This window comes from Pleuronectes platessa, chromosome 13 (genome assembly GCF_947347685.1).
Source record: "Pleuronectes platessa chromosome 13, fPlePla1.1, whole genome shotgun sequence".
NCBI lineage: Eukaryota > Metazoa > Chordata > Actinopteri > Pleuronectiformes > Pleuronectidae > Pleuronectes > Pleuronectes platessa.
The window spans coordinates 2596261-2620729 of record NC_070638.1 but is presented as its reverse complement, the minus strand read 5'-3'; the positions used below and the strand labels follow the sequence as shown (position 1 = coordinate 2620729).

Below are 24469 nucleotides of genomic sequence, written 5' to 3'. Positions count from 1 at the left end.
AAGATTCCTCCTTCGTTAGCTGGAGACCCATTATAAATTAAAACTTATTAAAAACTTAAGAAAGCGTGATCGATGCAGTTCAGCACAAACAAAGACAGAATCCAAATTGCTTGGACGACTGGAACCGCTCGTTAGCATCCGTGTCTCTGATCAGCGGTCGGAGGGATTCAGGGCCTTTGATTGACAGGTGTGATGTGCATCTGAGCGTCCGGGCTAATGTTGACAGATAGCTGTTTCTCTGCAGCGTCACAAACTGCAGCAGCGTGAAATGAGCTTTAATTTGCCTCCAGTTATTTCAGCTCTGATGTTGTTTGTGCTCGGTTTCGCTCCGACGGCCCCGCGACCCGCTCGGCTTCTAGATGAGCTGAACGTGCTGCTGCTGGAGGTTAGCATGCCTGAGCGTGTGTGTCTGTGTGTGTGTGAGTGTGTGTGAGTGCAGACATTACTGCTAATTGTTTCAGTGCAGGCTTGACCTTCTGGGCTTTGCACGTCTCATGTATTAAAAGTTGAGTGAATATTCGAGCGGCAGCGATGAGATGATTGGAAGCGAACGTTCCTTTCAGGTTCACATGTGACTTCACAGCTCCTCCGTGGATCTGATGGCTTTGATCTCTCTTTGAGCCTCAATCAGCCTCGAGCTCCTCTGAGTGGAACACGATGGACTCGTTATTAAAGCTCAGTTTAATTGTCACTGCTTTTAAATCTGAATCTAAAAGGAATTTATCTCATTTATGGCAATTTCCCATGAACATCTACGGTTCAGAGAAGAGTGAGTGTGAATCATAAGATAAGATAAATGAGAAGAACATTTTTTTGATTCTGCAAAGTTGGTAACATCCAGGTTCAGCTTCATGTTATGAAATGTCGAGATCAAAGTCAGGATATTATTTGAATCAATATGTAATTTCACGAGAAAAGGTCTCAATATTAAAAGTTTATGAGAAAGAATATTCTTTATACTTTGTACCAATATTCCACAAATTGATATCTGTAATTTTTCCCAGAGCTTTTCATTATACTACAACTTGAGTCCCTGGAGGTTTTAGTGTTTTGTTTCTATGTTTGTGTGTTTGCAAGTTTCAGCAGATTCTTGTGCAGCCTTGAGCTCGTTATAATAAATAATAATCTGGAAACTGATGAATCACTTTAGTCACTGCCTTTATGTAGAAATGTAGATAAATATTTAGCGAGAGCCAATAACCACAGATTTGTCCCCGGAGCCGTCAGTGCAGTTAAATTTAACATCTTTGTGTTACGAGCTTCTGGTCGAACAAAACAACACACATGGATTTTTGTTGGTCGAGGATTTTTTATAGAGAAAATGAGTTTGGAAATAATATTTTTCTGTCAATCCTTTATTAGATCTCCACCAGTTTCAGTCATTTAAAAAACCTTTTCATATTCATGTTTGTTTAATTGATGCAATGCTTTTTACTTTGCTTTGACAAAATGTAATTCAAGACAAGTTTTTTAAGATTGCCAATAATCAGGACTAGAAATGCAACTAATGATTACTTTCATTATCATTTCATTTTTCAAGAAACCCTTTGGTCTAAAAGATTCCAAACATCTTCTAAAAACCGGAGGGGATGTTGTTAAATTACCTGTTTTAAGTTTGAGAGTCTGGAACAAGTGAATAAAACTTTCAAGAAGCTCTGAAATAACAATTCTCTCAGTAAAAGAAATGGAATTTGCCCCTGATGTCATTTTCATCACTTAACTGCTGCTGCATCATTTCTGTAATTATATATAATCACAGCCAGGAACATCCTGTGTTCCACCATCAGGGAGTCACTCAGAAATCATATTGGACTTTGTGTTGGTGGATATTTGCTTCATGATGATCATGAACTTTTATTCTTTTTACAGCTTCACCTCAACTTCTCCTGACAGTCACTCAAACTTGGTGCTGTTTATATAACTGTCTCACTTTACTGTTACACAAGACGTGATTAAGATAATCAGACAAGATCTTTCACGACTTTCCTCCGAGTTTCTGAATTTCCATGTAACTCGTTTATTCCTTCTTTCTAAAGCATTGTCCTCTGCTACATATTATTAGGGTATTACAGGTATTAAATATATTTTAATAGTCGTGAGTCATATGTCTCCTTTCAATGTGCATACATTTCTTTTTCCAGATTTCCTTTTTGATTGAAATCACCGTGACCTTTGACCATTTAAATCTAATCAGTTGATCTTTGAGTCCGAGTGACAACTGGTCAAACTTTGAAGAAATTCCCCTGTGACTTTGACCTTTGACCTCCAAAATCTGATAAGTTCATCTGTGAGCTTGAGTGATCCTTTGTGCCAAATTTAAAAACCGAGTTCACAGGACAGATTGGCCGTCACTGCCAAAGCGGCATGAAGAAGTTATGGTACAGTAAGTATTAATAATTAAATGTCAGAGTCGTCAGTTGGCTTTGTTTGACACACTTTTATTTTTTAGTACAAGTCATACGTAGGTAGTTGACCTCTCCGGCTCAAACAGAAAAAGACTAACAGTATAAAACAAGTTCATCAGGAGGAGAAAACTAGAATCTGTTAATCTGCTAAGTGTTCCACTTCTTAACACAGCATTTGATTCAGGTGCATAGTTTAAGAGTTCACGGTGAAAACAACAATGTAAACAAACCATTTCCCTACAAAAAAAAAAGATAACTCACAGCTTTATTTGACTGAAAAACACATGAAACAGAAGTTTAGTGTCACAATGAAACTTAAGTCACTACAGAAAAAAAAAATGTATATCAAGTTATCTACTGTTCACAATCCTCAGGAGTTCATCTGATCAAACGGGAGAGTTTCACATCTTGTTCCCGAAAACCAAACACAAAGCTCGTCTGTCACAAGCGTCACAGCAGGAGAGAAGCAGCGGGTTGAGTTTCTCATCGTGTGAGAGAGAGAGATGAAGATTAAAAGATACACAACAGATGCTTTCAGACAAAACACCGAACTCCAGAGAGAGACTCCGGACTTTCTCTGGACTCGTAACAACTCGGCAGAACATCTGAAGATGCAAAATAAAACAAAACAAACCAAAAGTCTCAGGATTAGGAGACGGCTCCGGACACAAAGATCTCCACCTGAACGCTCCGGAGGTTTTCTGTGTTGTCGTGAACGCGTCTGAAACTCCGGAGAAACTCCAGAAGTAATTCTGTGGCATCGGGTCTGAAAACAGTAACTTCTACACAGAGTCACTTCAATAATACAAACATCTGTCGAAGGTAGATTGAGTCGGGCATTGAAATCTCATTGTTATTATTATTATACCTGTTAATTATTCGATACAGATCTGAGTTACATGAGAGTTTGAGTAGTTTTCACAGTTTGGGAGAAATAAGAAAGTCAAACTTGACTGAAAATCACTGATGTTTCCTGCGTGTGAGAGAAAACCCTCTGATCTCAGCCTGAAGCATCCGGAGGAAAGGCACCGACGTTCTGAGGATTGTCTTCCAGGTCCAATCATCGTCCCTCCGCTCACATGGAGGAGCCGCTGGGGAACAAACACACACAGCTCGTTAGTCGACACTCCAACACAACACGTCACCTCGAGTGAACAGAGACGCTTCTGAGGCTGTCGACATGTTTTACTTTTATTTTCTTAATTTGCATCCGTCCCTGAGGAAACTGCGTTAGCTGAAGGGAACAGTTTTTAAAATTGTAGGTGAGATGACCCGAGATCATCAGCTCTCGAGTCAGAACAAGCAGACATAACATGTTATTAATAACAGACTGTAACTGCAGAGCAACGCCAATTAGAACGGATGTGAAATGTGACAATGCAACAGCGGGGGAGAAATAAATCATCAATTCAATTTTTTAAAAATGTCTTAAAACACAACCTGACCTTTGACCTTTGAAATCGGATCAGTTTAACTTTGAGTCTGAGTGTGAAACAACTTCAATTGAAAACCTTGAGTTTTATCCACTTACCCAGATTTAATCAGCGAGGATCTTCTTTTTGTTGGATTTCTTTTTCTGGAAATATGGGAAAAACAAAATGTGACTCACAAGTTCTTCTGCAGGCAAATTATTTTGTGCAGAACATGTCAGTGTTGATAGTGTGTGTTGTGTGTGTGTGTGTGTCGTACCGTGGAAGCAGGTGTTACTGGAGAAGCTTCTATCTCCACTTTCTGCTTCAGTCCGTTCTTCTCTGTAAAACATCAACACGTGAACATCAGGCTGAAGCTTTAGTTTCTGCTGCCGCTCAGTTTGGTGAACTCTTCAAATTATGATTATTGGTTCAATGTCCTCGTACAAATCAACACAACTAACTGCTAACTTCCAACAAGTCTCTTACTCTTCTTCTTTGCAGAGACGGGAGTTTTCTCGACCTGGCCGGCCTCCATCTTCTTCCTCTTCTTCTTCGTCATCTCTTCGCTCGAGCACATCGAGGAGTCGAGACCCTCGGCGGTCAGGTCGATCATCACGCCGCTCTCATCCGCATCCACCACCTTTCCCTTCTTCTGCTTCTTCATCTTTGGAGGTTTGTTTTCCTTGGAGGAGTTCTCTTCTAGCTCGGCGGTCTTCCTCGGGGTGCTCTGGTCCTGGGGGGCGGCACGTTTGGGCTTTTTGGTTTGTTTGGGCTGAGGCGTCTCCTCCGCTGCCTCTGGAGTCCCTCTGTGAGAACAAGATGTTATAAAGTGACCAGTTTTTAATGAAAAAGGAAAAGTACATGATTAGAAATTGTTTAAGTATCTAAAATGACATTCAACATAAGAGAACTAAAGTTTACAGACTTCTCCTCGGGTGTGCTCTTCTTCTTCTTCTTCTTGTTACTCTTCTCCTCCTGCTTGTGCAGCCTCAGTCTCTTCTTCAGACTCAGCTTCTTCCTCAGCCGCTGCTTCTTCTTAGAGGACGAGAGCAGAGACGAGTTTCCTTCAGCTGGAGGAAGAGAAGACGTACAAATCGCTGTTCAGCTGAAGCTCAAAGTTGTTAAAGCTGCTTCACGTTGATTCAACAGACAGATTTTATTTACCTGTTGTATCCAGTTCCTTTTCTGAGTCTTTGTCGCCCCCTGCTGCTGATTCGTCAGACTGCACCACCTCCTTCTGTCCTTTGGCCTTTTTAGTCCTCTTCTTCTTCTTCTTCTCCGTTGATTCGGCTGGAGTCACAGGATTCTCCACCTCTTCTCCTCCCTCCTCCTCCTCCACCTCTTTTACAATCTTCTTTTTCTTTTTGTTTTCCAACGGAGTGACGGGAGTTTCCACGCTTTCCTCCTCCACTTGGTCCTTCTCCCTTTTCCTCTTCTTAGCCTTCTTCTTCTCAGAAGTTACCTGAGGTGCCTCCTCAACCTCCTCCACCACCACCTCCTCCTCCGGCTTCTCCACCACCACCACCTCCTCCTCCTCCGGCTTCTCCACCACCTCCTCCTCCACCACCACCTCCGGCTTCTCCTCCTCCTCCTTCTTTTTGTTTAGCTTCTTCTTTTTGGCCGACCTGGTGGAGAGAGGACTGTCGCTGACTGTTTCTGAGGCGGACGTGTCTGTGCTTAGTGTTTCCTTTAGACTCTTCTTCCTCTTCTTCTTGGGAGTTTTTACTTCTGGGCCTGGTTCTTGCTCGGCTGCTTCAGCGTCTTCGACCTGAATGTTGAGGACGATGCCGTCGTCTGCTGCTGAGAGGACAGGACACGAGGAAATAAAGGACAAGTCACAATAATGAAAAAGAAGAAAGTCAAAGTCAAAATAAAGAAACAAAAATTGCTAAATAAGTTTAAAGTACTAAATCTGATAGAGAAAAAAGAGATTTCGAGAATAAAGTCTCAATTTAATGATTAAAACTAAAATAAGTCGTTATATTTCCAGAAAAAGATAAAAAAATATTATAATTTTCTGAAAATCTTGTACCGATCTGAAAAAACCCTTTGAAAGTAGAAGACAAAAGGTTTACAACATGTTTTAAATATGATGGTAATTCAGTTAAAGTCTCTGTTACCAGCTTCAGTAGCAGGAAGTTCAGCGGCGTCACCAGGAGCTGCCGACGTCTCCTCCTGGTTCTCAGGCTTCAGGTCGGCTGTGAGGTCCTGAGGAAACAAAATAGATTTTATTTAGATTCTCATCTTCTCTCTGCACCTGGAAATATTTGATTACAGTATTCATTAATCCCTAAAATAATACAAAGAGGTTGTTTTTTTTTTACCTCGGATTTCTCCTCTTCCTCGACTGTCTCGTCCTCTTTTGGATTTTCAGCTTCATTCTCAGGTTCTAGAAAAGATGGAAACAGAGCTGCCATCATATCGTCTGAACTCTTCTGGAGCTTGTTAAGACACCACAAGTATTTTAAGTATTTATTAAGAAATTAACTGCATAAAAACCTCAAACTATTACAATACATAAACAATAGTGATGAAACAAGGAGTTGTATTTAAACAAACTATTTGAGAACAAGCACATATTTACATAATATGAATATTTGATTTACCTCTTGAGTTTTCACTGGTTTGTTTAAAGTCATTTAAAATAAATCTAGTTAACCTTTTGTTATCGTTCACCTTCAGAGAACTGATTTATTTTATTGCTCCGATCTGAATCCACCTCTGGGAACTTTTTTACCTTTTAACTTGTCAAACTATTTAATGATGACACTGTCCCAACCACTGCTGCAACATAATCCATCAATAAAAATAGTTTTTAGTCAGAGTCCTCAAACTTCTCCCGACTCTCCTGTTGGTGCAGCAGCAAATCATCATTTTAAAAACCAGCCGCTGTGATGAAGGAAACACCAGAGCCGTTCGGTTTCCTCACAACAGCTTGTGATGTTTCTCGGCTCCGTGAGAAACAGACAGAGGAGACGCCACAGGTGACGCCTGCTAGTCAAACAGCTATTGGTTGTTCATACCTGCAGGGGGCGGGGCTTTGCTCTCCGCCGGCTGCTCATTGGTCTCCTCGGCTGCCGGGTCAGAGCTGGTGGGCTCGGCCTCGCCGGACGCCTGTAGTGAAGAATCATGAGGTCAACAACAGTGACCCCAGACCCGGAGATTCTTCTTCATTCTGATTTACTTCTATTTCATTGACTCTATCTGGTTTGATCTTTTTTTAGTGAGTTGCAGTTTTGTCAATTATAACTTAAACAGTTTGGACCTGAAAAGGAACAGGAAGTGGGTTCTGTGCTCCAAACAAATAAGATCAATAAGATCCAACACTGCACCTTCACGGCGTCGTCTTCCTCATGCTCCTCCTCCTGAGCGCAGGGAGGCGTGGCCTCTGTTTGACTGACAGCTGTCTCCTCGGACTCTGCGGCTGCTTGTGACTCCTGAGGACGGAGAGGAGGAGACACAACCAACCATTGAGCCTGAAAGTCGATAATCTGTATTTAACTCGATCAGTGAAGGTGTCGTCCTGATCGGGAAAGTTTCATAGCAGTTATTAAAAAGTTGTGGTGGACAAATCGATAATTTCATATTATCACATTGTCACGGTTTTGTAAAAAAATCATTCAAACGTCTTCTTTCCTGCCAACAACAGCTCTGATAACGTTTACTCCAAAACAGGTTCCCGTGGCTCAGGAGGGAGAGCGGGTCGTCCACCCACCTGTGGTTCTACCCCCCCGTGTCCTTGAGCAAGACACAGAAGCACTAATTGCCCCCTGACAGCTGAACTGAGTGTGTGTGTGTGTGTGTGTGTGATAGAAGAACAACACACTGAATAAACACGAGGAAACGTGGGCTCAGCAGAAGAACCAACAGCTTCTCCTGGTTTCATGAGCCGTGATGAGAACCAATCAGCAGCTCCGCTCGTTTCTCCTCCGTCAGTTCGGTGTAAACACAACGAACAGACGGGAGAAACCATTTGGTGACGGAGAGCGGGGAGAGCGGCCAATCAGAGGGTTTGTTATGTGCCGGAGGAGATGTTATTGAAAAGTGAAAAAAGGGAAAAGTTGCACGACCACATTCTTTCAGATTCAGCCTCAGGTCACCAACCTGCTTGGGCTCATCGCCGCCCGGGGCCGGAGCTCCATCCCCCGTCTGGTCCGCGGCTGCTTCCTCCAACTCAGAGGAGCCGTTAGTGGCCGGGACACAAGTTTCACCTGGAGCCGCCTGAGGAGGAGCAGGAGCAGACTGATGTTATGAGAGGTGGAACAAGATAATTCTGATCATTGTGAAACTGTGTTGGAGACAATTAGACGACGACAGGAAGCCACAGTGTTTAACAGGAAGCAGCCTCGTTAACTTTTCACATTAAAACTCAATGATTTAATTTATGGAGAGTTGCTTTTTGTCTCCATGAGGAAGACGAGTCCCCACAATGTGACGCTGGAAACAGAGTCTGTCCCCACAGCATGAGTAATACAGAGTGCGCACACACACATTCACACACGCACAAACACACACGCACACACACAAAGTCTCAGAAGATTATCCGTCTGTCACACACAGTTTCTGTCCAAACAGCATCATCCACTGCATCACTGAGCAAATAGAAAGAACAGAGACGAGACTTTGATATTCTCTCACACACAGACACACACGCACGCACACACACACACACAACACAGACACACACGCACGCTTAATGTGTGTGTATCTCACGAGCCTAAAACAACACTGCAGCTACTGTTAATCTATCAGGACATTATCTGAGTGACTGGACAAGAGTTATGTCTGTGTGTTGGGTGTGTGTGTGTCTGTCTGTCTGTGTTGTGTGTGTCTGTCTGTGTGTGTTGTGTCTGTGTGTGTGTGAGATCATGATGACATTAGTTTCCTGTCGTTTCAATCTAGGTCAAATCGTGTCAGTTTAGTTTTTAACATTTTGCCGTCAGATTTCTTTTCCCTGAGTTTCCTGTAGATATGTTTTGTTCTGAAGCCGAAGTCGTGCTGAGCTGGACGTCCTCACGTTAATGATGAAGAGGAGATTAGTGATGAAGAGGAGATTAATGTCGATTCCGGTGTTTGAGCTGCGTTCAAGCGCACGGACTCGGGCGTGGCTCCCGCTCGGATCACTGAACCTTTCCCGATTAATCAACGTCAAAGTCAGAAAACAGTAGATGTCCTTCGTCGTGTCCCGGAGCTGAAGACGATGCTTTCATGTCTGAGGGGCCCGTCCCTGCTCACCTCTGGTTCTGTGGACTCCTCCTCCTTGTTCTCCTCCTCCTCTTCATCGTCTTTCACCTCTGAACCGGACGACTCCACGCCATTCGACTGGGGCTCTGAAGGACGAGATGTTTTTGATTAGACTCTGAAAAGTTCCCTGAACCATTATCTGCAGTTATAAACATCATAAGCTCCATCCTCTAAATGTTAATATGTATATAAATATATAGTTTTACCCGGTGGAGGCTTTGAATCAACATTATTTTCCTCTGCGCCGTTGGAGAGTTTGGCGTCCGCCCCCTCTTCCTCTTCGCTGACAGCAGGTTCTGCTTTAATGCTCTTCTTCTTCTTCAGAGTGGTCGCGTCTTCTGTCTCTTGTTTAGCATCTTGGGCTAAAGAGCACAGTCTACACAACACAGACACACAACACACACATTTTTTTATTCGTCATTTAGTTTGGAAACAGATATGATGCTTTTGAAAACTCTTTTATATTTAAATTATGTTTTTATTTGGTGTAACTCCTTAAAGCCGAGTCTTAAGATGGACGACATTTCAGCTACCTTGATCGCCCCCTGGTGGCCAGCTGCAGTACATGTTATAAACCCTGCCTCCTCCATGTTAACAGACAGGGACCAGACTAAATGATCAAAGCTCACATGAAATAAATGTTTCTCAAACAGGTTTTTCTGTCCTTTTGGTAAATCTTATTAGTTATGTCAACAACGCAGCTGCAAGTTAATCCAAAAGTTCAAGATGGCTGCTCCTGAATCCAGGGTATTTTGAAGTGGGGACATGTACTCGATGTTGGCTTTAGTTTAGCTTTTATCGTTCAATGTTTATTTCTTCTCTTCATTAGTTTTAATGAATTGTGATTTGGTTTTACTTCATTTCTTCACAGATTAATAAAAGTTCCTTTATAACTCAGTGATTGTGAAAAGGCTCAGAGACATTCAGGACTTACTTCACCCAGCCTGTGTAGATATCGCGCAGGTTGGAGTTTTGCTCTGAAGATTCCACCTACACACACACACACACACACAATTAAACAAACATAAACACAATGAAACCATTAAAAAACCATCACATGAGTTTATTCTGTCTCCGTTTCCAACTGAATTCCTCTTGAAGCCTCATTTTAACCACGTTTTCATCAAGTGGCCGGACGACTCAAATATGACAGAGCCGAGAGGGGGAAAGCTAATTTCCTGTGGTTCAGAATCACTTTGATGCCACATGATCCCGGATATGAATCCATGGAACCGAAGAAAAGTAACAACAGCCGAGTCCAGATGGAGGATGGCAGCGACTTTTCACTATAATCAAGCTACAAGCTTTTTTTAACGATTAAATTATGATCGACTTCAAGTGGCCCTAATACTTCATATTATTAACTTTACAACTGATTTGTAAAGAGAAGTTTTAATAGATTATATAAGAGTATGTGTGTGTTTGCATTGTGACTAATAAGTATTTATCATTTATTACTCTGTCACTAACGTACATTATGTATTATTTGGTCTCTAGAACATCAAAACAACAATTCACTAAATCGCAAGTCAGCAAATTCTCCCATTTTAGAAACTAACATTTAGTTCAAACGACTTACAGATTATTTGATCAATACAATTTGTTCCCGAATAATTTTTTGATCCAGAATTAATTGATTAGTCGATTAATCGATGCAGTTCCGGTCCACGTGGGTAATAATATACAGCTGTGATCGTTAAATGGTTTAAAAAGTGAATGGGGTTTTGAATGGAGTGTTCGTGAGCAGCTGCAGGAGTGTTGACACAACCGAGCAGCTTCTGAAACATCATGTTCTTTTCCAGCAGGAGGCCCCAACACACACTCACACACAGACACACACAGACACACACAAACACAGACACACACTTTAATCTCATATATATTTAACGTCTTATATAACCTGCACATGTTCGCCCTGGATTCAGACAGACACATTCAGGAGAATCTGACCGATCGTGGATCAGCAGCGTCGGTTCTGCAGATTTCAACATAGAAACGTGGGGGAATCGAACCTTCTTACCTCAGCGACGTGTTTCTCCAGCACTTTGGCCGCTTTCTTGAAGCCGTTCACCTTCAGGTGCTGGTAGATCAGAACCAGCAGCGCTTCGTCCTCCATGTTCACCGACGGGACCGACTCACAGACGCTCACAGACGCTTACAGACACGATGGACCAGCGGGTTATTATTGACCAGTTATCCTCGCTTCAGTACATGCTCGTTATTCTGGCTGCACACGTGTGTGAGCTACACCCGCCCCCCTTGCAATGCATCATGGGAGCCTGAGTGCTCTTGCCTGAGCTTCCGCTCTGAGGGCGGAAGTCTCTTCTGAGATTTAACTTTGAAAAGTAAAGTGGACCTAAAACAAACTTTAGATTTAATATTAAGTTTCAATAAAATCTTCAAGATATACAAGAATAATATTTTTGTTCGTTCAACATGTATTTTCAAATAGATTTATGAATTCCAGTTATTATTTTTTTGCAGTCCCCTATTTATTAAATAATGCATTAATATTTCATTAATATTTACTTTTTATTACCTATTAAAATATAAATACATGTCTTTGTTACTGTAATCATTACATAGTTTAATTTCAAATTATTAATCCATATTTTGATTGTAGAAATAATTACATTTATTAAATGCTATAAAACTATTTATTCTGACTTTCCTTCTGCAAATTAAATAATCATCCCTAACTAAGCAAAACTGGGCCCAATAAACTATATTTAAATTAAAAGAGTAAACCTCTGCTGCTGCACATCTGTAAGTTGATGACCTGCTGTGATTTCATCCATCTCATATAAACTCTATTTCTATTTATCATCAGTAAACCTTCCATTTTCACAAGTTTCTTTATTCCTGCACCAATGGGCTTCTTCATGCTCCATTAATAAATCTGTGGAACTGTAATAATAACCATTAAAAGCCTGGACTCTTGATTTAGTTTAAATAGAGGAATTAAGAGCATTGAAGAGCTGAAGTTGTGTGTATTTAAAGTGCGGCTGAGCAGATGTTTCTCCTCCATGATAATGTCTGGAGACGCTCCCCCGTGTCTTCCTCAGCTCCAGTGAATAAGCTGCTGATAAAAAACACACGACCTCTTTCACCACTTGGCTGGAAACTTGGAATGAGACATGAAGTCTTTCTGGGACAGAGGACGAGTCACCGCTGCCTGGAACCACTTGGTTTCTTAAATAAAGAGAAAAGGGGCAGAAATGACAGAAGAAGTCAGAAGAGACAAACTGGACTTTAGAGTCAAAGACTGTGTTGGACACTGGAGTCTTTTCACTGAGACAAGTCTTCCTTCATTCTTTCTGCCTAATTTACGTCGAGGTGTTTTAAATAACGTCTGCCAGTCACATTCCACCAGTTCACCCATTCCTCCATCATCTTAATTAGGTCCTCTGCTCATAACCTTCAAAATAAAGGCACGGACTGAAGACACTCATTTTTTAATTGCTCCTTTGTGGAGCTCTGACCGAGAGGCAACTGTACTCGTCTACACATGAAAATAGAATTATTAATAAGTCAAAGTTTAAACATTTAAATAATTGTTTTGCTCCAGTAACTTTAAAAAAAAGTGATTAATCAAAGAAAGTTTGAAATGTGCACATAAACAACATCAAGGGTCCTTATAGAAGTAAGTGTGGTTTATATCTAGTTTATTCGCTTATTTTATTGCACCTATATTATAAAGGAAATTCCAGTTTGCGTCCTGTAATTGTCTAAATTGTTCAGAAAGCTTTTAAAATCTATTTCACAGTATTTCTCAGCTGAACTTTAAGTGTTAGTTTTGGCTCATCAGTCATTTATGAAGCACTTTGACCTCCAGTAATCTGATTGATTGATTTCTAAAGAACATGCTCATCTTCATATTCATCTTCATCCTAATGAATCTTTTACTTCCGCATTTCCCAGGAGGGATAGCTGAGGCTTTTATTTCCTAATTAATGAGACGTGTTTCCTGTCTCCTGCAGATGATATTTGGGACTTGATGCAGTTTGACATGTGTCCAGTGAAGACACTGGTTCCTGGTTGACTGGAGAAGAAGCCTCCTGCTCGGCCTCAGATCAGTCCGGACTGAGGTCCCAGCTCCCGGGTCAGCTGATGCTCTTCACACGGTCTCACAACCACAAGCGAGATGATGACAATAATCAGCAGAGACACAAATTCACAACTTGGATTTCCATTAACGACCTGAAGCTTTCACCGTTTTCAAGTTGCCTGAAAAGAAGCAAGAACAGCGGATGTTTAGTTCTTTAGCCCTCAAAATAAAAGTGCCCAGACTGGTCCGATTATAACCAAACAAAATTGTTTTTGTTTTTGTGAAAATTAAAGGTTTTTAATTTTGAATTAAATTATTTTCAAGTCTTACATTTAATTTACAAAGAGTTATACGTTTGTTAACTTAAAGTCAGAATATACACTATGAAGAGTTGTGTATTGTTGTTATATATCATTATTACTTTTGATCATTGGCTCCTCGGCTCAATGGTCAGGTCTGACAAAAGCTTAGTTAATTGTTCATTGGAAAATCTGCTCATCAATTAATCATGATAATTGGCCCTAATGTGGAAATGCTCATTAATTATACACGATATATTGCTATTAAGAATTATTGATATAAACCGCTGTGAAGTACTTAACATTTAATGCCAAAATCAGAAGTTTAATAGAAAATTATTACAACTTTGTATAAAGATCTTTAAAAGTCTTCAATTTATTTCCAACCAATAAGGAGCAGGACTGTTAGTTTGCGAATCTTTTCATTTATACACGTTCCAACACAAAAATGTTTCATGTTGGAACTTGAATATAAAATAATTCTAGTGATCTTTTCACTTGTTTGTTTCATTCTAATTTGTATGAATTGTGGGGTTTTAACTCTAGTATTGTCCTATTTATATTTGTTATTACTTAATATATAAATACTTTATATTTACATCAGGAACGGGTCATCTCTACGGAGCCGCCATGCTATTTACAGTCGGTCAAACTGGACAAACTAATCATCTTTTGAGTTTTATAACAACGGAAGCTACCGCAGGTTCTCTGTCATGTTCGAAGGGGGGGGGGGGGGGTGAGGTGAGGGGTTGTTCAGCTGCAACATGACATTCCACCACTAGATGTCACTCAATCCTACACACTGAACCTTTAATATATGTTTTATAGATATAAGTGTGTATGTGAATTGTGGGCACTGTTTGGTTTCTCTATCATTTTGAAGGTAGGTAAAGTGCCTGGATTTGGCTGATGTGTTTTATTCTGAAGGCGCAGAGCAGAAGTCTCCTCGTGTGGATGCCTCTCTCTCTCTCTCTCTCTCTCTCTCTCTCTCTCTCTCTGTGTCTCTGTGTCTCTGTCTCTCTCTCTCTCTCTCTCTCACCGAGACGCTCCGGAGGAAGAAGGATCTGTGGAAACTGTGGAAACCGGAGGACATGCGGCGTCTCCTGCAAACTTCACCCGAAAGTCACTGAACAAAGACCTCGAGGGACGAGAGGAGGAAGAATGAAGTGAAGAGGAGAGGAAGAGGAGGAAGAGGAGGAGGAGGAGGAGGAGAGCCGTTCACTCCCATCGATCCTGCACCGAGGTATTGATCGAAGGCCTGAATTTATAATAATATCTCATCTGAGCTGATTACAGATGAAACTGATTTCATATCAGGACGAAGGTTCGGTTCATTTTCAAGTTGATTCAGGAAGCAAAACAAAACGTGTGAGCGAGTCTGTGCATGTAGAGAATCTAACACACTGCAGACACACACACACACACACACACACAAACACAGAGAGAGAGAGAGAGAGAGACACATACACAGAGAGACACACAGAGACACACAAACTTTAAATGTCATGAGTTCCCTTATACGGGTTTCTGTCCTCATAAGGAAAACAATAATGTGAGAGTGTAAACAGATGTAGGTCCCCACAACATGAGCAATACCTGGACACCACGCACACACACACACACACACACTTAACCAACCCAACTTTAACTGGAACCTAACGTAAACTTTGCCTAATCCTAAACTTAACTTAAACCCAACCTCGAAACATGCCTTCTTTAAAACTCAATGATTCACATTATGTGCACTGAAGGAAGACAAGTCCTCATGATGTGTCGGTGGGAATGAGGTCCCGACAACATGACACACAGACACACACACACACACACAAAGACACACACACATAGAGGGAAAGATGTGTGTCCTCAGCTGCTACCATGACCCCCAGTGTCTCACCTGATGAGACACCAGTCCAGTCATCAGCACTAACTGGGAAACAGCTGCGTTCACTCACTCTTCACAGATAAAGTCCCACATCGTCCTCTCACATCTAAAGTTTATAAAGTTTATAAAGTTTATAAACACGTCCCACTTTTTAAACATCTGTTCCCGGAACACGAAGCTGCTCATGAAACTCTGACTGAATAAAAAACCACAGAGAGAGAGAATCCAACGTGAGAAGCTTCACGTTCAGATTCACTTCACACTCGCACACATTGTGTTGTTGTGTTGAGTTTCATGTAACTGATGTCGTTGACTCATCACAAACAATTGATTTAAAGTTTATTGAAAACATCGTCTGGTTCCATCGTCTCAGATCAGATTTAGTCTTTGTTTGCTTTTCGTCTGTTTCCTGTAAATTTAAATATCTAAACCGACTTTATCCAAATGTTTATTCAAAGCAAAAAGGGGGAGAAGGATTTTGGAAGACGGCCGATAGATGGTTAGGATTTTGTCAGTTGATATCTCAGACGTGTTGAGTCTGGTTTATGTTTCTTATTTGTCACGGAATATAAAGCAGAAATAATCTCCCCTGGTCCTCTGCCCAGAAACAATAAAACTCAGAATGGAGCCAAAAACTAACAACCTACATTATTGTGAATATAAAGATTATTATTTAATAATAAAATCCACGTTGGCCTCAAAAACCCAGTGTAGGTTTTCCTTGATAGGTACCTTAAATCCTACTTAAGTATACTTTATACTAGATATACACTTCATACTTTAGTACTAATATAATTAACTTACTCACTTTCATAGTTGCCAGAAAATAGCATCTTGATTTGTTTCTTAATTTGAAATCTGTCTGGTTATGTTATACATAAACTGATCCTCCAATATATTATAAAAAACACAATTTCACTTTGTATATATATATATAAAGAGTAATAAGGTGTTTTATTAATGCTGCACATTGTGTTATATATGATACTCCGTCATACACACACATCTAATGGTCAAAGTGTAGTCCCCCCCCCCCCCCCGTGTCCTGCCTCCTGCTCCATCCCAGTTTGAGCTCTACACACATTCCCATCATGTTTTATTTGTCATATCCAGTTTCAAAGATGGTAAACAGTTAAAAACATCTTCCTCTGGGTTCCAGCTCTCCTCCAGATGAATGTGTTTCAGATCCCAGTTGCAGCCCAGTTGGCAGCTCCGTCTCGATGTGGTTTTATGAGGTTCAGCTTCTCCGGCAGCGATCGCACGCGTGTGGGACTTTGTGCCGACTCGAACATTTTTTAGCTGCATTTTTCCGCGGTTTGTCGACGTTCCGCGTTGTATTGTTGTGTGTTTTATATTTGTGTTGTCCCTGCAGGGCGGCTGTGGTCACGATGCAGACTAATGCTGCTGCTGCTGCTCTGGCTCTGACGGTCCTCTTCACCCTGGACGGCCTCAGTGCCCAGCGGTCCGAACCCAGCACCCAGAACCAGGAGGACGGACACACTCAGAACAACGAGACAGAACCGGAGCAGAAGAAGAAGAAGCAGCCGCACATCATCTTCATCCTCACAGACGACCAGGTGTGTGTGTGTGTGTGTGTGTGTGTGTGTGTGTGTGTGACAGAGCCAGCATGAGTGTGTTTTCTTGATTACAAATGTAGATGGTAGGTTACCAAAACTTCTTTCCTCCTCCTCCTCCTCCTCCTCCTCCTCCTCCTCAGAAGGGTTGTTTGTTCTCCTGGTCACTGATATAAAGCTGCAGAGTTGAAATCAGCTCCTGCACATAAAGGACATATTCAGAATTATCCAGTGAAAACCACTGGATCAGCCAAACGTTGATGTAAATATAATAAACAATAAAGCATGTCACTGACCTCCTGAATGTGTCTGTGACTCGGTGACAGGGCTTCAATGACATCGGCTACCACAACCCCACCATCAAGACGCCCACTCTGGACAAGCTGGCGGCGGAGGGAGTGACGCTGGAGAACTACTACGTCCAGCCCATCTGCACGCCGTCACGCAGCCAGCTCCTCACGGGCAGGTACCGACTCTCTGCTGGCCTGCTGGGAACACTGGGGACCTTCAACCAGAGAGCAGTGGACCAGTAGATCCCAGCTGAGCATTAACCGGTCCTCTTTTGTTCAGGTATCAGATCCACACGGGGCTGCAGCACTCCATCATCAGGCCCAGCCAGCCCAGCTGTCTGCCCTCCAGCATGGACACGCTGCCCGAGCGGCTCCGGGAGGCCGGCTACACCACACACATGGTCGGCAAGTGGCACCTGGGCTTCTACAGGTGAGGACTGAGCCGCTGCTACTCATGGATTCATATAATCTGCATTGATAATTTATTACTTTACTCAAACACTTAATATAAATCAACACATTCCTGGGAGTTCCAGCTATTTACATTTGAAACTTAATATTAATAACCTCACACTGAGGTTGTCATCCTCTAAACGAGTGTGTCTGATGAGTTGTGTGTCCACACGTGAAGGCAAAAGTATTTATAGTCGAACCGAGCGGCCACACATGACGGGGGGGTGGTGGTGGGGGGGGGGGGGGTAATTGTTCAAACATGTGGATAACTGCACACGTTCAGACGCTCTCTCCTCAGAGACGTTCATGGTGTTGAACTTGGATGTTCACACACAGAGCGACAGGAACACGTGTGTGTGAACAGTGGAAAGAGAAAATCTGAGTTGTGTTGATCTGATGTCAGGAAGGTGAGGGTGTGTGTGTGTGTGTGTGTGTGTGTCCACATCTCAGGTTCATTCTGGGTCTTGAAGCCTGTTGTCACACTCTCACAGCTGGGATGGCGCAACTATGCAGAACTTTTCCTGCCGGAGCTGCAGATGTTTTTACAAACATGTTACTCGTCAGGTGATAACTTCTGCTGTTTATGTGACACAGGAATAACAAAGTAAAAGTTCCTCCTGTGTCACATGAACCTCCAGAGGAATCGATAACTCTCACTGCGTTAGAAAAAGAACAGCGTGTCCAGAATCTCAGAACATGTGGTACCTCTATACCTTCTCAGCCGTGTGGCAGCTCAGCCAAGTAATAAATATCTTCATGTGCACCTCCAGCAAAAGACTCCAATGATCATAAATAATCTCATTTATTATAATTCTGTCAGGAAACCAGCACACGAGTGTTAAAGTCCAATCAAAACAAGCAGAGCTCCATGAAGCAGCTCTGTTACATAGCAGGTAATAAAGAGAAAGAGCTAAACCACAGTATTCAGTTTGTTCTTTTTACATGTTCAGCTACTAGTAGCACCGTAATACTGCTAATAACTTAATAACTTATATATTTGGATTTCTACAGAACCTTTCAAGGAACCTAATGCTGCTTTATGAGGTAAAGAAAACACAGGAGATAAATATTTAAAAGTAGAAGGACAGTAAGTCGAGTAAATTCCTCCACCAAGACTCAACAGTTCCCCAATAAAACCAGATTTAAATTCACTGGATCCAGATTTTTAGTTGGACCTGCAGCAGATTACACACACTCGTAAATATCAGTCCCAGAAACACAGGTCTGATTTAAACCAGGATCCAGGACTGACTCTGGACACAGAGCAGGACTCCACTGGTTTGTTTGTAAGCACGAGGACACGGTTCTGTTCTGCAGCTGCAAACGATTTCAAGAAACCCAGGAAGGAAGAAGCTTTATCGAACCAACACCAACGTAAAGAGGTTGCAGATTAAAAGACTATAAAGCATCCATTGCTTTTTCTAAGGACACATTTCACTGTGAAGCTCCACAGGGAACCTTTAACACTTCTGTAAAGTTCTGCTGTAAAACAACACGATGGAAACCTGACGCTCACTTTCCTCCATCTTCCACTTCTCCTCCAGGAAAGCGTGTCTGCCGACCAGAAAGGGTTTCGACAGCTTCTTCGGTTCTTTAACAGGAAGTGTGGATTACTACAGGTACTTTACGAGCGTGAATACTCTCTGATTGTGAATAAACTGTTGACAGTAACTCACATGTCTCCACCGGGCCTCCAGTTACGGGTCGTGCGACGGGCCGGGCCTGTGCGGCTACGACCTCCACGAGGACGAGGGCGTCGCCTGGGGCCACGAGGGGAAGTACTCCACCACGCTGTTCACACAGAGGGCCCGCAAGATCCTGGAGAACCACGACCCGGCAGGCAGGCCGCTCTTCCTGCTGCTCAGCCTGCAGGTATCACACCGACGTTTGATTGGATCAGAAATGTAATAACTTCATACTTAGAAGACAAACATTAATTTGGACCCGAAGAGGAACTGGTTAGATTTTGGTGGTTAAAGGTCGAGGTCACGTTGGGCTCGTAAAACAAGCCTCTAGTGAATTTCTTCAATTTCTATCAGAATCAAATGTTCACTGATTAGATGGGAAGTCACATTGACCTCCTGCTATTGTGAATAATGTCGGGAACGCCTGGATTTATACAGTCTCCACTACTTTCTCAAATTATACAATGACATATTTTATTATTTTCTATTAGATTCAGAAAATAGGTCAAACATGATTCAGGCTGATGTGTTTCGAAGCTGCGTCAGTTTGTAACTGGATTCTGAGAAGTTGCAGAAGTTGGAAAAACACAGAATCCATGTTAAAGTTTATTTGTTTGACGACAAGCCTCAGGAACTTATTTAGAAACTGGCTCATCTGAACCAGAACCTTTCTCATTAAAAACACGCCTCACAGAAAATGTAACCTGATGCCAGAAGTGTTTCACCTCACAAGAGAGAGAGAGGGCTGTTTATTATGGGTTTTGTTTTTATGGCAGCTGAGTGCGTTTGATTAGAAGTTTGGGATCTTGAGGGGGGGTAAAGAGAATATGGAGAAAATGTAGATGATGTCATCGCGAGGAGACGAAAAACAAAGAGCTGTTGTGTTTGATTTACTCGTGTTTCGGGGGGGGGGGGGGGGGAGTGAGTGCAGGGGCATTCTGGGAAATGAGAAGCTAGGAAAAGTTAATTTTCCTTTAAAACGATCCTGGGGTCTTGAAAAATGTTATTGAGGGATGACTGTTTCCCTCCAGGCCGTCCACACCCCCCTCCAGCCTCCGAAGTCCTACATCTACCCCTACAGGGACATGGCCGACGTGGCCAGGAGGAAATACGCCGCCATGGTGTCCACGGTGGACGAGTCGGTCCGGAACCTCACCTACGCCCTCAGGAAGTACGGCTACTACAAGAACAGCGTCATCATCTACTCCACGGACAACGGGGCCCAGCCGTTCACCGGAGGCAGCAACTGGCCACTGAGGGGCCGCAAGGTAACTTCACAGTCACGACTGGGTTTGAGCCACAGTTTGAATTATTTAGAGATAAATGTTTGTATTTGTGTCTTCAGGGCACGTACTGGGAGGGGGGGGGTCCGCGGCGTGGCCTTCGTGCACAGTCCTCTGCTGAGACGCAGAAGACGAGTCTCCAAAGCTCTGCTCCACATCACCGACTGGTTCCCCACCCTGGTGGGTCTGGCTGGAGGAAACATCAGCCAGGTCAGTGAAGCTCAACACAACCTGATAACAACGTGTTTGTGTTGGATCTTTGCTGCATTTCTTTTTTTTACCGTCTCAGCGCTTTCACAGTTTGAAGTCCCAGATGTTGACAAGCCGACCTCAGCAGTGACGGCTGATGGAGATAAAGATCTGAAGCTGTTGACTATTTTATTGAGTTGTAAAACCCGAGGCTGTAAAGAAAGATGGACGATGTTACACTTCCTGTCACGAGCCAAACAGGAAGCCAAAATATCCCAGATATGAACCCCTTTAGTTTGGTCCATGTCCCATCCATTAACATGGAGGAGGCAGCTTGGATGAGGACTACTGGAGCCCACCACTAGGGGGCAATAGAGATACTTTGGCTCTACTTTTTCTTCACATAGATTCAGTCTTTTAAACTTCAGGTTACAGTGCTACTGTAAAACCGATAAATCTGCTCTTGACCTTTTGTGAAATCTGCACTTTGTGTTTTATTTCATTGGCAAATCACTGCAGCTTCCAAAAAGCTTTGTTGGCTCGATGTTCAAACGCAGATGAGCCCGACTGTCGTAGTTACACAAATCTGAATAATCCCAGAGGAGGCTCCTGTAGTTCGAGTCTGACCCGAACAATGTTCACGTCTCGTTCTCAGAGTCGAGGCCTGGACGGTTTCGACGTGTGGTCGACCATCAGTGAGGGGAAGGAGTCGCCTCGGCAGGAGATCCTTCACAACATCGACCCCCTGCACAGAGCGCCGGCTCAAACCATGAAGTGGGACGACGACACCGACGGAGACTCAGGTAACTGACACGGTACCAAAAGAGCTGGACAGTATAAAGGAGGGATGAATGGAAGATAGAGCCAATGAAGGGATTTCTCTTTGTCTCATTTGTGTTTCCTCTGATTCTTCAGGAGGTTCATCGAAAGCTCGGACATTCAAGAAGCCAAAGAAGAAGAAGAAGAAGAAGAAGAAGAAGATTCTGAAGATGAAACCGAAGCAGAAGTCAGCGTTCAGGCTCAAAAGCACAAAGAAACCAAAGTCCAAACTGAAAGTTAAACCGGTCCCAAAAAAGAAACCTAAACCTCCGACCAAAGACTACGCTCAGCATCAGTCCGATCACAGGTTCAAGTCCCGCTCCGCTCGTCTTCCACCTGCATCAGGAACATCTGACCCCAAGTCTCAGCCTCGGGTCCAGTCTCCTTTAACACTGAAGTCCAGACGGACCACATCCCAGAAGCAGAACTCGGGTTCATTTCAGACAAAATCCAAGACTCAGCTCAAGTTACATTTTAAGTCCAAGTCCAGGAGGACGGTGTCCCAGCACCTGAATGAGTCCCAGCCTGGGACGTCCCCGCCCACGTCCCACACAACGCTCCAGCTCAACCCGGAGCCCTCACAGACCGTGTGGGACTCGTCGGTCCAGGCTGCCATCAGGGTCGGAGACTGGAAGCTGCTGACGGGAGACCCGGGTCACGGAGACTGGGTTCCGCCTCAGGTATCTGACAGGTTTATAATCAGGAGGTTGTGTTTTCAGTTGTGTTACTCAGTTATTTGTGTTAGGCAGCAGGATTACGTTAAAACTAGTCAACAGATTTACATTTCTGATTATCGGGCAGATCCAGGAGATTTGATTCTTTAATGTGTCGATAGGACAGGATTCTTTTATTCTTCTGTTTCAACCCGGTTCTCCTCCTCAGGTTCTCCCCAGCCTCCCTGGTCGCTGGTGGAACCTCGAACGCACCTTCCCGTCCCTCCACAAATCCTCCACCCACAAAAACATCTGGCTGTTCAACATCAGCGGCGACCCGTACGAGCGGCAGGACGTGGCGGACCAGAGGCCAGATGTGGTCCAACAGCTGCTGGCTCGGCTCGCCCACTACAACCAGACGGCCGTGCCGGTTTACTTCCCGCCCGACGACCCTCGAGCAAACCCCAGTCAGCACGACGGCGCCTGGGTGCCCTGGGTGGACGAAGAGGAGGAAGAGGAGGGGAAGTATCAGGGGGTTTACAAGAAAGGGAAGAGCAGCAGCAAGAAGAAGAAGAAGAAGAAGAGGTGCCGGCTGTGCAAGCTGAAGTCCTTCTTCCTGAAACTGAACACCGGGATGATGTTCAACCGGATCTGAGGCTGAGCCGCCCCCCCCCCCACGACAGGAACGTGACTTCAGCACTTTGAACTTTTTGTCTCGTTTATTCCACTTCATTCAGTCGACGTCTTTCAAGAACTTTATCAAACGTGTCCGTTCACTGGTTTCACTCCATCACCTGCTCCTTTTTTTTTAATTCTCTAAATAGCGTAATTTTAAATGTCGGAAAATCATCGACTATAAACAAAGATGGCTGATCCGCTGGTTTTCACTTCGTAAAAGTGAAGCCAAGACTCCCAGGACACTGGAGCAGCTGCATCACCGCCACCTGGTGGACTGAAGAGGAACAACTTGTTGTAGCCATCAGTTGTACGACTTTTACCGTAGCCGGCCACCAGGAGGCGATCCAGATGACTTGGCTTCACTTTGAGGAGCCGTCGTGTAGAATCTATGAGACAAATCCAGATGTTATCGTCAAATATCTCATCTGAGATTTTTATCGTTCATAAACTGACGGAGTTCTTGAACCAAGAACCGACTTTGTGCGATTGTAGAATGTTAATTTACACTGTAAACGATTAAAATGTGTGAAACAGAAAGAATCATTAAAGGGATATAGTGAGTTGATGTTTACTGTAAGTTCCATAGATCCACAAATCCAGATGTTCATAGTGACAGTGCATGATCCTGATGATGTTAAATCACTATGGTTGTTTTTCTTTGATCATAAACAAGAAAACCTCACAGAGGAGTTTATACATTTTTCATGTTTTCACTTTATTTCCAGTGGTTTCAGATGTTTTTCTACTTTTGATTTTCAGTTATTATAATGTGATGGTTTTCTATGTGTGACCCAGGCCTTCAGATCCTGTGGTTGTTTGAATGTATCGTTGGTGATGAGCATCTTTCTGACCTTTGATTTCCACACATCCCACTGTGAACAGCAGAATCTGCCATTTGAACGTATATATCACATTTTATGTAAAGTAATATTTAGATTTTGAAATTCAAAGAGTTTTAAGGGTCAAGTTGAGTCACTGAGGTTTTGATTTGTTCTTAGAGATTATCAGAAGATGTCTGAACCCAGTGAAATAAACCAACAGGTGAATAAAACTGTGACTGCTCTGGTTTTACTTTTCCTTATTCTTCAGTTCAGTGAAAACACACTAATTTAGAATGTCCCTTTAAATTCTATCATTGATATTATTTACATATTCCAGATTTTTTTTTTTTAATCTCATCCTTCCACCAAGTTTCAATAAAAGAGTTTTTGTAGTTTTCAGGTTATTCTGCTGACAAACAAGTTCACTGAGCCACAGATGTAAAGACTGTTATGATTTTTATTTTTCCAATTCAACCTCCCACATTCCAGAAACGGGTTCAAAAAGGTTGAAGCTTCCTGAGCAACGTCTTTGAAGTTAGAAGTTTTTTCGTCTCGCCTCTAAATATTTGGCTGTGTTTGCTCCACATTTAACAAACCACACTCGTGGCTGTTCTGCAACAGGACGCGTCAGTGTGAGCGCCGAGTTCCAGAGACACACAGGACACGTTCCTCCACCCTGAGCAAATAAAGGTCAAATTGGATCAACAGCGACCGGGTCTCCTCATTTCAGGTCC

General features: G+C 42.9%; 2 protein-coding genes across 3 annotated transcripts; one reads left to right on the top strand and one right to left on the bottom strand.

Moving 5' to 3' along the window:
- Positions 1-2417: 2417 nt before the first annotated feature.
- On the bottom strand, positions 2418-11315 carry LOC128454638 (ABC transporter F family member 4). 2 transcript variants are annotated; one of them, XM_053438083.1, is made up of 15 exons: positions 11082-11315; positions 9996-10051; positions 9268-9437; positions 9053-9147; positions 7922-8038; positions 7150-7254; positions 6841-6931; positions 6142-6206; positions 5938-6025; positions 4982-5617; positions 4743-4887; positions 4304-4623; positions 4095-4156; positions 3937-3981; positions 2418-3496 (listed from the first exon to the last, which is right to left on the bottom strand). In XM_053438083.1, exons 1-14 carry the CDS (start codon positions 11175-11177, stop codon positions 3943-3945), a joined length of 2085 nt encoding a protein of 694 aa, XP_053294058.1. In that variant the 5' UTR covers positions 11178-11315; the 3' UTR covers positions 2418-3496; positions 3937-3942. The 2 variants fall into 2 exon arrangements, with proteins under 2 accessions (XP_053294058.1, XP_053294059.1); XM_053438084.1 differs by having other exon boundaries at positions 4982-5614.
- Positions 11316-14412: 3097 nt separating this feature from the next.
- On the top strand, positions 14413-23971 carry LOC128454637 (arylsulfatase I-like). The gene is given in 12 exon segments (XM_053438082.1): positions 14413-14651; positions 16663-16867; positions 17191-17330; positions 17435-17584; positions 19152-19226; positions 19305-19479; positions 20324-20560; positions 20638-20652; positions 20654-20785; positions 21420-21567; positions 21680-22263; positions 22466-23971. Coding segments are annotated over 11 exon segments (2271 nt in total). The 5' UTR covers positions 14413-14651; positions 16663-16678; the 3' UTR covers positions 22892-23971.
- Positions 23972-24469: the final 498 nt, after the last annotated feature.